Genomic DNA, 13825 nt, shown 5'->3' on the forward strand with positions numbered 1-13825 from the left:
GCCTGCAGTTGACAAATAACCAGCGTACGTGTGTGCTAATGTGTGCCTCTGTTTTTAAAGTTTAGTCAACGTTGACGCCCTTAACCGCCATTGACGTGCTAACGTGCCCAACACTAAACCTTACACAAAGTTGTATTTGCTCTTGGGCTCCCCCTGCAGTTGGTAAACGGTATTGTTTGCCAGTACTTTGACAGGGGAGTTTTTCACCCTGTTGAAATAATCTCAGAGACATTATTTGAAGGTTGAAATTCTAAGTCTTAATCGTCAAAAAAACCCATCGAGCCAGACAAAATGTCCTCATAAGGTCAAACTGTCCCAGCTAAGGACCCTTGGACCAAACCTAACTAGTGCTGGGGGTTAACGGCGTTAAAGTTAACGCACATTAGCGCATGACGCGTTTCCATGACGACTTACTAGGGAAAAGACGTGCGTGAAGTCATGTTTACGTGCCGCGGCACCGGAGTTGGAGTCGGGATCAGCGCCATTAGCTGCATTAGCTTCTTTAGCGCCATTAACCAGTGTACCTGTATACTGCGTATGTGTGCCTCTGTTTTTAAAGTTTAGCGTTACTTAAGAGACGCATTTTTACAATTGGGATTCACGTAAACACGACGTCAATCGCGTCTTTTTCCGGTCAGTCGTCATGGAAACGTGTCATGCGTTAACGTGCCCATCACTAAACCTAACATAAAGTAGGATTTGCTCTTGGGCTCCCCCTGCACTTGGTAAACGGTATTGTTTGCCAGTACATTGACAGGGGAGTTTTTCCACCCTGTTAAAATAAGTCTTAATCGCAAAAAAGCTCATCGAGCCAGACAAAATGTCCTCATAAGGTCAAAATGTCCCCACAAAGACAGTATTTGTGTCGTCAGTGTTGGCGTGAATCCTGTCTTCGCGCCTCCTTAAAACAATGTCGTCGTCCCTGGAGTTATTTACAGACTGAAGTGGCAGCACATGGAGTCCAGCACTGAGCTGCCAGTGAGGAAACAGCTGTTTCATGGAGTTGTGACAGTGTAATTTAAGAGTACACACACACACACACACACACACACACCCATTCTTGTACTTGCTGCATACTGAGGACCGGGTAAAAGAAGTGACAAAGTGAGGACCAGCATTTCCACTTTATAAATCAACACAATTACAAATATCTACTTCATGAATGACATCTACTAAAATTTGACACAAAATGTTTGGTCCAAAATTTGAAAAAAAAAATTGACCCAAAATTTGACAAAAACGTCATACTATACTGTCATCCAAAATGTGAAAAAAAATTTGACCCAAACTTTTTGGTCCAAAATTTGAAAAAAATGGATGCAAAATTTTTGGTCCAAAATTTGAAAAAAAAAATTTGACCCAAAATGTTTGACCCAAAATTTTATTAAAAATTTGACGCAACATTTTTGGTCCAAAATTTGAAAAACCCCAAAATGTTTGGTCCAAAATTCGAAAAAAAATTTGATGCAAAATGTTTGGTCCAAAATTTGACAAAAAAAAATTACTATATACTATGTCGTCAAAAATTTGAGTTTTTTTTTTTTTGACACAAAATGTTTGGTCCAAAATTTGAAAAAAAAATTTGACCCAAAATTTGACAAAAACGTCATACTATACTGTCATCCAAAATGTGAAAAAAAATTTGACCCAAAATTTTTGGTCCAAAATTTGAAAAAAATGGATGCAAAATTTTTGGTCCAAAATTTGAAAAAAAAAATTTGACCCAAAATGTTTGACCCAAAATTTTATTAAAAATTTGACGCAACATTTTTGGTCCAAAATTTGAAAAACCCCAAAATGTTTGGTCCAAAATTCGAAAAAGAATTTGATGCAAAATGTTTGGTCCAAAATTTGACAAAAAAAGTCATACTATATACTATGTCGTCAAAAATTTGAGTTTTTTTTTTTTGACAGAGTATAGCATGTTATAGCAACCTAAGGAAGTGATTTAAATGAAAACAAAGGGAGGACCGACCAAAATGTCCTCACTCCGTAAAAATGTCCTCACTTTGTTGGTTAAAAACCCTCACTGGTCCTCAGTATGCCGCAAGTACAAATACACACACACACACACACACACACACACACACACACACACACACACACACGCACACACACAGTCTGAATCCACACTAACATGCATGTTTTTCCTGTATCTCTTTACAGGACATGGTGGCGCAGAAAAACACGGCAAGTTTCTATGTGTGTGTGTGTGTTTGTGTTTGTGTTGTGTTGTGATTTATGTCAACACACTGACACTTGAGCTATAAGTGGAACAACATTTGTGACACGTGTTGCTTGTTGTTGGTGTTGTTGTTCGTTCAAGCTAAAGTTAGCAAGGTGACGTGAAATATCTTAACTAGTTTGAATTGATAGCAAATACTTGCTAGCAAGTGCCGACGTTGATAGCAAGAAGTTACATAACTCGCTAACTTTAGCTTGTATTGGTAACACTCAAATTCATTTTTCATTCTAACAATTGTTATCAAGTTCCATTGTCTTAGATTACATGGTTGGCAACTTTGTTGTTAATTTGTTAATTCAAGCTGAAGTTAGCAAGTTATGTGCTGCTGATTTTAACTTTTAAAGTTAGCACACTACACGAACATCCCTTCATGTAACTATTATATAAGCTTAGGTTGAATTAGTGAGACTCAATTTAAGTTTGCTCATTCAAAACAAATTAGCAAATTATATGAAATTGTCTTTTATTGTTTCTTAATTGTTGTGTGTGGAGTAGGCCACTCGTGCGTCTATGCTAGGTTTTCCTTGGGTTCAGTTGCCTCCAGAATACAGAGGCTCTGGACTGCGCAACAAAGTAGGTACCATGCTGCACCAAAGCATGCTGGGAGTTTTCTGTGATAGACTAATAATAATAACAATAATAATAATAACAACAACAGCCAAGTGATAATGCCCTCGTGGGATTGATGTGTGAATAACACCATAATACGCCTAATTATTAAATTATGACACTCTTCAGCTAATGTTTTGATAATGATATCTTAATTTAGATTTAGAAGTGAAAATATAAAACATATCATTTTAGATAAGACCGTTAAACCAGTCCACATATCATTTATAATAAACAGTTGTCATGTTCACGTTAGCTGATACTGTCGTGTGTGTTTTATTAACAGAAACATCGGCCTTCGAACTTGACCCACATTTGCTCTCTGATTATCTTATCAGTGCATAAACCAAACTAGCAATCTGCGTCACTTTACACCAGCACGTTAGCTTAATGTGGACTTTATTTTTGTTTTGAAATGCTGTTTAAAGCCAAATATGTGTAACATTTAGGGAGGTTTTTGCATGTCAGGCTTTAACAATGTCTGCCATTGTGGGCCGCCATGATGTAGCATCCTGAAGGGTCAAAACTAGCCAACACTTAAAGTTAACAACCTTAAAGTCTACATATATCAGGGGTGCAAAAATAATGTTCTGGTACATTTTCCTGTACAAGAGGAAACCGAAAAACATTGAAGAACTCTTCTTCTTCTTCTTCTTTTGTAAATCATGTTTGTTTACATGAGGCGAGAGGGAGTTGGGCCTAGCTAAACTTCTACTAGCGTTGGTTTTGCTAACTGGACTTATGAAATTTTTTGACTTTAGGTTAATGTGGACTTTATTTTTGTTTTGAAATGCGGCTTTAAGCTAAATATGTGTAATATTTAGGGGTCAGGCTTTAACAGTGTCCACAATTGTGGGCTGTAGCACCCTGAAGAGTCAAAACTAGCCAACACTTAAAGCTAACAACCCTTAAAGTCTTATATCAGAGGTGCAAAAATAATGTTCTGGTACATTTTCCTGTACAAGAGGAAACCGAAAACATTGAAGAACTCTTCTTCTTCTTCTTCTTTTGTCAATCGTGTTTGTTTACATGAGGCGAGATGGGGTTGGGCCTAGCTAAACTTCTGCTAACGTTGGTTTTGCTAACTGGACTTATGACATTTTTTGACGTTAGCTTAATGTGGATTTTATTTTTGTTTTGAAATGCGGGTTTAAGCTAAATATGTGTAACATTTAGGGGTCAGGCTTTAACAATGTCCGCAATTGTGGGCTGTAGCACCCTGAAGAGTCAAAACTAGCCAACACTTAAAGCTAACAACCCTTAAAGTCGTATATCAGGGGTGCAAAAATAATGTTCTGGTACATTTTCCTGTACAAGAGGAAACCGAAAACATTGAAGAACTCTTCTTCTTCTTCTTTTGTCAATCGTGTTTGTTTACATGAGGCGAGATGGAGTTGGGCCTAGCTAAACTTCTGCTAACGTTGGTTTTGCTAACTGGACTTTTAACATACTGACAAATTCAGACTATTCTTTGCTGCTGTGACTAAACTTAGCTTTCCTTTTCAAACTGAACGAACCTCTCCCCCTGCAGGCGTCCAGTGGTAACTACTACTTCATCCCCTACATAGTGACTCCCAACCACGAGTACATGTGCTGCGAGAGCGACGCCCAGCGCAGAGCTAGCGAGTACATGCAGCCCAGCTGGGACAACCTGCTGGGGCCGCTGTGCGTTCCCCTGAACGACCGCTTCACCAGCCTGCTCAAGGACATCCACGTCACGTCCTGGTAAGAGATCGACAAGACGACAGCAAAAAGCTTTTTTCCCCCCTCTTTCTTTGTCTGATTGTCTGCTTTACGATCACGTCGCAGCGCTTCCTTCAAAGACACCCTGCTGAACGACATCAGGAAAGCCCGCGAGAAATATCAAGGGGAGGAACTGGCGAAGGAGCTTTCCCGCATCAAACTCCGCATCGACAACACGGAGGTCCTCACTCAGGACATCGTCATGAACCTGCTGTTTTCCTACAGAGACATACAGGTACAAACACAGTGTTATAGGTCAGTGTGTGTGTGTGTGTGTGTGTGTGTGTTTTTTAAACAATAAAAATAAGAGAACATACATGACATATTTGCCTCTACGTGACACCAGGATTACGACGCGATGGTGAAGCTGGTGCAGACGCTGGAAATGTTGCCGACCTGTGACCTGGCAACGCAACCCATGATCCAGTTTCACTACGCCTTTGCTCTCAACAGGTAAACAGCAGCTGGATTCAAAGATAGGGTTTTATTAAACAGATTACATTTACACACAAAAACACCCAGTAGTTATCTAAATTAAGACCATGTTTTGGCATATAAAACATCATAGTTTCTGTGAGAATTGCAGAACTTTAGCCATTTGCCAACTTCTAAAACAGAAGCAGTTAGCTAGGATCTACTAGCTAAGATGAACTAGCAGGTAACTGCTAGTTAACCAAATTAAAAAAAACAAAACATCAAAACACTATTCATTAATTTATTAATGTAAATAATCTATTTGGTCACTGAATTCAGTTCGGTCCTAAAAAGTTACGTATTTATTAACGTATAATGTATTTACTTGGCTAGCTATAAAGGCCTCAAACCATCAAAGGTGAAGGGTGTGAAATTACATATATTTTTAATGTCACGTTATTAACAAAACAATTCAACCATTTTTTGATCAATATTATTACTAATATACATTATTAGATTCATGATAAACCCAAATAATTACATCTTTGCTCTGTTAAAAGTTTGAACTGGGAGATTTTATTTTATTATTTTGTTGCTAGTTTTTGCTTAGCATAATAAGCATAATATTTGCTGAAGGACCCCAGTCAATAACAACAGCTGGATTCAAAGATAGGGTTTTATTAAACAGATACACACCTTACATTTACACAAAAACACCCAGTAGTTATCTAAATTAAGACCACGTTTTAACATATAAAACTTCATAGTTTCTGTGAGAATTGCAGAACTTTAGCTACTTGCAAACTGCTAAAACAGAAGCAGTTAGCTAGGATCTACCAGCTAAGATGAGCTAGCAGGTATCTGCTAGCTTACCAGATTAAAAAAACACAAAAAAAATCAAAACACTATTTATTAAATTAAATAATCTCTTTGGTCAAAGAAGAATTAAGTTTAGTTACTAAAAAGTAACATATTTATTTACGTATAACGTATTTACTTAGCTAGCTATAAAGGCCTTAAAACATCTAAGGTGAAGGGTGTGAAATGACATATATTTTTTACTTTTGATCAATATAAATACTAATTTACATTATTAGATTCATGATATACCTAAATAATAACATCTGTGCTCTGCTATAAGTTTGTACTGGGAGGTTTTATTTTTTTATTTTTTTGCTAGTTTTAGCTTAGCTGAAGCATAATAATTTGCTGAATGACCCTGTCAATAACAACAGCTGGATTCAAAGATAGGGTTTTATCAAACAGATACATACATTACATTTACACACAACAACACCCAGTAGTTATCTAAATTAATACCATGTTTTGACGTATAAAACATCATAGTTTCTGCTACTTGCAAACTGCTAAAACAGAAGCAGTTAGCTATCTACTAGCTAAGATGAGCTAGCAGGTATCTACATATATTTATGTATAACGTGTTTACTTAGCTAGCTATAAAGGCCTTAAAACATCTAAGGGGAAGGGTGTGAAATTACCTATATTTTTGATCAATATAATACTAATTTACATTATTAGATTCATGGTATACCTAAATAATAACATCTTTGCTCTGCTATAAGTTTGTACTGGGAGATTTTATTTTATTTTTTGCTTAGCATAATGAGCATAATATTTGCGGAATGAACCCCGGTCAATAATTCACCACCTGTATACCTGTACATGAGTGCAGGAGAAACAGTCCCGGTGACAGGGAACAGGCGCTCGGAGTGATGCTACAGGTGCTACAGTCGTGTGAGCATCCGGCACCGGACATGTTCTGCCTCTGTGGACGTATTTACAAGGACATCTTTCTGGACTCGGACTGCAAAGACACTAAAAACAGAGACAACGCTATACAATGGTACGCACACGTGAAATAAATGCTTCTTTAATGAATTTTTTTTTTTTTAAATCACTGTGTATTTATTTATTATGTGCTCTTCTTCCTCCTTCTTCAGGTACAGGAAGGGCTTTGAGCTGCAGCCCACTCTCTACTCTGGTATTAACCTGGCCGTTCTGCTCATAGTTGCTGGTCAACAGTTTGAGAGCTCAATTGAACTGAGGAAAATAGGTGAGAGGATCCTGAACGTGAAAATCAAAACAAGAAACAAAAAAACAGAAACTAACCTTCACTTTTTCACTCCGTTTCCTGATCTCAGGTGTGAGGTTAAACAGTCTGCTGGGCCGCAAAGGCTCCATGGAAAAAATGAACAACTACTGGGACGTGGGGCAGTTCTTCACCGTTAGCATGCTCGCGAGCGACATCCCCAAAGCTACTCAGGCTGCCGAGAAGCTCTTCAAACTGAAGCCGCCGCTCTGGTGAACACATGAGCGCACACATTCTTTACCGTTTTTTTAATAACTGACAGTCTTAACTGTTCAGGGATATTCCATCCAGAGAATGAAGAAGGTTTCTCGCGACGCAAAGATAGTTTTTCGCCTCGCGTTACACATGCTCATGTGCTAGCTGCGTTACACGCTAACAGGCTAAGCTCTTTACTCATTTGCATCAAACTACCCATTAAATTACTTCTTCTTCTCCTTTTCGAACTCACTTGGGGTCAAGGCTAGAATAGTTTTTCATTAGTTTTAGTTCTTATGTAGTTTTGACTTTTTGTTAGTTAGCAGATTTGCTAGTTTTTTGCGGGACCGTACCTATGTTTCCCGGGTCCTATGTTCCCCGGGTCCTATGTTCCCCGGGTCCTATGTTCCCCGAGTCCTATGTTCCCCGGGTCCTATGTTCCACGGGTCCTATGTTCCCCGCTTTGTATGTGACCGGGGAACATAGGACCCTTTCTCTAACCCTAACCCTACCCTTTTTCAAAAAAGGGTCCTATGTTCCCCTGTCACATACAAAGTGGGGAACATAGGAACTTTTTTGGAAAAACGGGGAACATAGGACCCAGGGAACATAGGTACGACCCCGTTTTTTGCTTGGGTGCAAACACAGATAAATTGTTAAAACTGTTAAAACTTGATAAAACTTTCCTTTTGAGTCTACGTTTCAGTCTTATTATAAAATTCATATATTTTTTTATGATATATTTTCGTTGGGAATGTGGCTAGCATCGAATTTAGGCGTACCATTTGGTGTTTTTTTGTTGTTGTTGATGTTATTGTTGATGTTGACGTTTCCAGGTATTTGAAGTCGGTGGTGCAGAACCTGCAGCTGATCCAGAGGTTCAAGAAGCAGACGGTGGAACATTCTCCTCACCGGGAGAGACTGGACTTCTGGATGGACATCATCGTGGAGGCCACGCAGGGAACCACCAATCGACTGCGCTTTCCAGTACAGAAAACACAGCGACGCTAAATTTAACCATACGGTATTCTGCGATTCGTTTTTTTTTTTAAAATTTATTTTAACTTTTTGTTATTAGGTGTTGATTCTGGAGCCGACCAAGCTTTACCAGCCGTCGTACGTGTCCATCAACAACGAGGCAGAAGAGAAGAACGTTTCCATTTGGCATGTTTCTCCTCCGGAAACGGTGAGTATACGTCACCATGTCTTCTGGTTGGCGATGTGACCATTTCTGAGCAAATGTGATTATGGTTTAAATTAATTTTTTATTGTTATTTATTTCACAGAAAGGAATCCACGAGTGGAACTTCACTGCGATGTCCATTAAAGGCATCAGGTATGGATAAAACGAGATGATTGTTTCAAGAGGCGTCGTCACTATTGGCCAAGTAAAACAAAATGAAAGTTGTTTAAGAAGTAATGTATGATATTTTCAACAAATTTTGGTTCGATATTTCCCAAATGATTCAAACGCCTCAAGGCGATTGTGCGGCCACAGCCAATATAATCGAATAAAATGTAAGCGTATGCCGACGACGATGTGCTGTCGCTCTTCCTGCAGCATCAGCAAGTTCGACGAGCGCTGCTGCTTCCTCTACGTCCACGACAACTCTGACGACTTCCAGATTTACTTCTCCACCGAGGAGCAGTGTGGTCGGTGAGGACAAACACCTGTACATGTGTCTGTGTAGGTGTGTGTGTGTGTGTGTGTGTGTGAGTGTGTGTCCACGGGTGAATTCCAATTCCTTGCTTAACCCTCAAACTCCAAAATGCTCTCCCTCTAGTGCAAGTTCTGTCCCGATTCTCAGAAAAATTAAGTCGAGGGTCAAGTTTAAGGGCTGTATCGCCCTCAATATTGAGATTTTCCCAGACCACCCTTGGGAGCAAGGGCTACCCAGAATGCATTGCGTGTTTTCACATAACAAAGATGGCGCCGAAAGCAGCGAAACGAGTGCGATACAAATGAAGTATTTTCTTTGTTAATAGCGATATAAAAATGATGAAAACCATTGTATTATCTTAGTTTAGGCCCATATTATGGATTACTGACGTCATTGTTGCGTAACATTTATTTCTATTTTACGATCTTTTGTCAATAGCCGATGGTTTGCTATGGTTTACTTTTCAATAAGTCGTGGTGTGTGGTAACTGTCAGCTGAATATTTGTATGAGTATCATCTTATAACTAACTGACAACCTAATAACTTGACTGACAAACGGATCAGAATAAATAATCCTGACGTAAATGTGTTCTTCTTCTTCTTCTTCTTCTTTTTTGGAGTTGACAGACTGGACGCAGCTTTGGCGTTATTCTGCCCCCTACAGTCTGATGACGTATCTGCATTTAAGGGGTGTCCCATTTCTAAGTGACAAAATAACCCTCAACACTTGGTTTTGAGGGCCAGTTAAGATTAAGGGTTAAGATAGGAATTGGAATTGGCCCCATGTCTGTGTTTGTCGGCGATGCATCGGACGTGATTATGATCGATGATTGTGACTGTGTGCAGATTTTGCTCCATGGTGAAAGAGATGATATCCGATGGTACGGGAAACTCTGTGGAGCTGGAAGGCGAAGGAGACGGAGATACGCTGGAGGTGTGTTGGTGTCCACACACGACCAGATTCATGGTTGTGGCAAAAATGTCAGCGTTACTGATGAATTCTATGTGTGTGTGTTTGTGTTTGTGTGTGTGTGTGTTGATCTTTGGGCGATGACAGTATGAGTATGACACCAATGAGACAGAGGACCGGGTGGTGTTGGGGCGAGGAACCTACGGAGTGGTGTACGCAGGGAGAGACCTCAGCAACCAGGTCCGAATCGCCATCAAAGAGATTCCCGAGAGAGACAGCAGGTACCCAAACACATCATAACTGTTCTTCAATTAGTTCTTTAGAGGGGTTGTTGGTAGTGCTGTCAAACGTTAACACGTCAACGGCGTTTAACGGCGTCAACGTTGGAAAAAAACGTGCGTGACGTCATGTTTACGCGACTCCCGATTGACAAAACGAGTCTCTAAAGTAGCGCTAAACTTTAAAAACAGACGCACACATACGCAAGTACACGGGTACGCTAGTTATTTGTAGCGCTGCTCTTTTCCTTTAATAAACAGACCGATCCAGTTCCACTGTAGGCTAACGCTAACGGCGCTAAAAGGAGCTAATGCAGGTAACGGAGCTAACGGAGCTAACTGGAAAACAGTGCCGGGACTCTGGTGTCGTGGCACGTAAACATGACGTTGTACGCGTCTTTTTCCGGTCACGCATTAACGCGCGTTATACAGCTATTGCACAGCTAAGATATACATATCTATCGATCTATCTAGACATATATTTATATATATATATATATACATACATATATATATTGTTTATATGTCGCGGCACGTAAACATGACGTCACGCGGGTCTTTTTCCGGTCAGTCGTCATGGAAACGGGTCGTGCGCTAACCTATCGCACAGCGCTAGTTGTTAGGTGTACGAGAAAGGAGAATCTCTTTCACTCCGTGTCTTTTTGTGGACCAGATACTCGCAGCCTCTTCACGAAGAGATCGCTCTCCACAAGTACCTGAAGCACAGGAACATCGTTCAGTACCTGGGCTCCGTTTCCGAGAACGGATACATCAAGATCTTCATGGAGCAAGTGCCTGGAGGTGTGTTTTTACTGCGCAACACAGACTCAGACTCAGAACTCAAAACCTCCACCGTGAAGCTTCATTTGAGGCTGTGTTTGTTATTGTTGTATATGTTAGAGATGGATGCTTGTGACCTCTCGGTTACTGGGCGGTGTCTCTAACGGCTTGGTCGTCTTCCCGTTTCATGATAGGTTTTGGACACTCCTTCTCTCCTTTCTCCAGGAAGCCTGTCGGTGTTGCTGCGCTCCAAGTGGGGTCCGCTGAAGGAGGCCACGATCATCTTCTACACCCGACAGATCCTGGAGGGGCTGCGGTACCTGCACGACAACCAGATCGTCCACAGGGACATCAAGGTACCTTAAGAACAGACGAATGTCTCAAATCAGTTTAAAAAAGGCTCGGTACACACAGGCAAACAAAAATGGCAAACAATACAATTTACTATTTGATGCTAATGTTAACGAGCCATTGTCTACATAACTGTATATACAGTCCTGTCCTTCTCTGTGTCCGTCAGGGTGACAACGTCTTGGTAAACACCTACAGTGGCGTCTTGAAGATCTCGGACTTTGGTACCTCCAAGCGCTTGGCAGGGGTCAACCCCTGTACTGAAACATTCACTGGTAACTCCATGATGCTAATGTTGTTGTACACACATGCATTTTTATTTGTGAGTAAAATGTCACCAACATGTTATTTTTGAAAAGAAAGCTCACTGTCAAAGTGCATCAGAGCAAATGGATTATTTCGTGATTTTCAAAAATTCATTAAAATTATTCCTTAAGAGATTTGCAAATATTTTCAACAGATCCTTGTTCAGGGCGATGTCGACTATTATGATGGTAAATTTCAAGTCATTCCGAGATACTTTTTGTTTTCGTGAAGAAAGTCAGCTCACTGTCAAAGTGCATCAGGGCAAATGGATAATTTCCTGAATTTCAAAAAATCATAAAAATTATTTCTTAAGAGATTTGCAAATATTTTCAATGGATCCTTGCTCAGGGCGATGCCGACTATTATGATGGTGAATTTCAAGAAATTCCGAGATACTTTTTGTTTTCGAGAAGAAAGTCAGCTCACTGTCATTGTGCATCAGGGCAAATGGATAATTTCCTGAATTTCAAAAATTCGCTAAAATTATTCCTTATGAGGTTTGCAAATACTTTCAACTGATCCTTGTTCAGAGCGATGCCGACTATTATGATGGTAAATTTCAAGTCATTCCGAGACACTTTTCGTCTTTTTGAAGAAAGTCAGTTCACTGTCAAAGTGCATCAGAGCAAATGGATCATTTCCTGAATTTCAAAAATTCATTAAAATTATTCCTTAAGAGGTTTGCAAATATTTTCAACAGATCCTTGTTCAGGCCGATGCCGACTATTATGATAGTAAATTTCAAGAAATTCCGAGATACTTTTTGTTTTTGAGAAGAAAGTCAGTTCACTGTCAAAGTGCATCAGGGCAAATGGATAATTTTATGATTTTCAAAAATTCATTAAAATTATTCCTTAAGAGGTTTGCAAATATTTTCAACAGATCCTTGCTCAGGCCGATGCCGACTATTATGATAGTAAATTTCAAGTCAATCCTCATTTAGAGGTTTGCAATAGCTTTCTCCTAGATCCAACCTTGAAAGTAGCTGAATCTGTACAATAACATGTTCTCCTATCAACTGGGATCTAAACGATCAGAGTGTCAGTCACCACATTAAGCTCCAACACCTCAGTGAATGCTCCAATAATGAGTCCGTGAGAACAAAGTTGACCAAAGTGCTGTCATTTGTTTATAATCTGTCAGCGAATAGGTCTTAAACGGAGTCATAGAAACGCTGCAGAATCTCAGGTGAAGTGATGACCCTCAAAATGTCAAGAGCCACGACCAGCTTCTATGGAAACACTACATGCACACGCACACAGACACACACACGAGTGTGTATGAATATTTGTGTGTATGTGACATGAACATTCATTGGCCATCTGGCATCTCCAGCCGCCAGTGAGCTGTGTAATGAGATTAGCTAATCAAGCAAAGGCAGAAGGGTGTTTACCTTTCATTAGTGTGTGTGTGTGTGTGTGTGTGTGTGTGTGTGTGTGTGTGTGTGTGTGTGTGTGTGTGTGTGTTCACTCTACAGTCTTTTTATAGCTCTCTCTCTTTGTGTGTCTGTCTCTCTCTTTTAACATCTGTATTTAGAGCTAAGGACAAAAGCTAAATCTTGCACAGACAAAATACTATATATTATTATTATATACGATTCAGAAATACAATTTGCAATGCGTGTATGGAGCAGTTTTACCCACATATCATCTGTTCTTTTATGCAAAGTTTGTCTATCTTTGTTAACTGGTCGATACGGACACTTGAATCCGTTTTTCATGGCTTGTTTATCCGCGTCTCTTGCTGCGCCGCAGGTACGCTGCAGTACATGGCACCAGAGATTATCGACAAGGGCCCTCGAGGGTACGGGGCCCCCGCTGACATCTGGTCCCTCGGCTGCACCATCATAGAAATGGCCACCGGGAAGCCTCCCTTTCATGAGCTGGGGGAACCACAGGCGGCCATGTTTAAGGTCAGTGTTCAGTGCGTTTAGAGTCGGGGTTCTCGAAGTTTCGATACCTGAGGGCCAATTTAGGTACCCAACATTGGACTGAGGGCCGCCAAAGGAAAAAATGGGGGGGGGCGGCCATTGGCCCCCGAGCCGCACTTTGAGAACCAATGGTTTAAAGCATTGGTTCTCAAAGTGCGGCCCGGGGGCCAATGGCGGCCCGCAGAAACATTTCTGGCGGCCCCTCAATGAATTACAGTTGATAGTTTTAATCCAGGAGCTACTAAGCTTGTTAAATGTTTATTGGACATTACTGGATACAGACCAATAAGTGT

The 13825-nt window shown here is 40.3% G+C and overlaps 1 protein-coding gene across 2 annotated transcripts in view; it reads left to right on the top strand.

The window, feature by feature from the left end:
• Window positions 1–13825, top strand: part of map3k15 (mitogen-activated protein kinase kinase kinase 15) — a 32690-nt gene that overhangs the window by 4174 nt on the left and 14691 nt on the right. The window contains exons 3-20 of one of the 2 annotated variants that reach the window (XM_083901629.1): window positions 2167–2193; window positions 2741–2818; window positions 4386–4579; window positions 4664–4832; window positions 4944–5050; window positions 6705–6875; window positions 6973–7085; window positions 7174–7333; window positions 8153–8303; window positions 8395–8502; window positions 8603–8652; window positions 8878–8973; window positions 9824–9911; window positions 10035–10168; window positions 10839–10966; window positions 11171–11301; window positions 11466–11571; window positions 13357–13514. In XM_083901629.1, the coding sequence (XP_083757755.1) occupies window positions 2167–2193; window positions 2741–2818; window positions 4386–4579; window positions 4664–4832; window positions 4944–5050; window positions 6705–6875; window positions 6973–7085; window positions 7174–7333; window positions 8153–8303; window positions 8395–8502; window positions 8603–8652; window positions 8878–8973; window positions 9824–9911; window positions 10035–10168; window positions 10839–10966; window positions 11171–11301; window positions 11466–11571; window positions 13357–13514 (2169 nt within the window). Of the gene's footprint in view, window positions 1–2166; window positions 2194–2740; window positions 2819–4385; window positions 4580–4663; window positions 4833–4943; window positions 5051–6704; window positions 6876–6972; window positions 7086–7173; window positions 7334–8152; window positions 8304–8394; window positions 8503–8602; window positions 8653–8877; window positions 8974–9823; window positions 9912–10034; window positions 10169–10838; window positions 10967–11170; window positions 11302–11465; window positions 11572–13356; window positions 13515–13825 lie in introns of those variants that run through there. The other variant, XM_083901628.1, reaches the window with a different exon arrangement.

This window comes from Microchirus variegatus (genome assembly GCF_963457635.1).
Source record: "Microchirus variegatus genome assembly, chromosome: 15".
Taxonomy (NCBI): Eukaryota; Metazoa; Chordata; class Actinopteri; order Pleuronectiformes; family Soleidae; genus Microchirus; species Microchirus variegatus.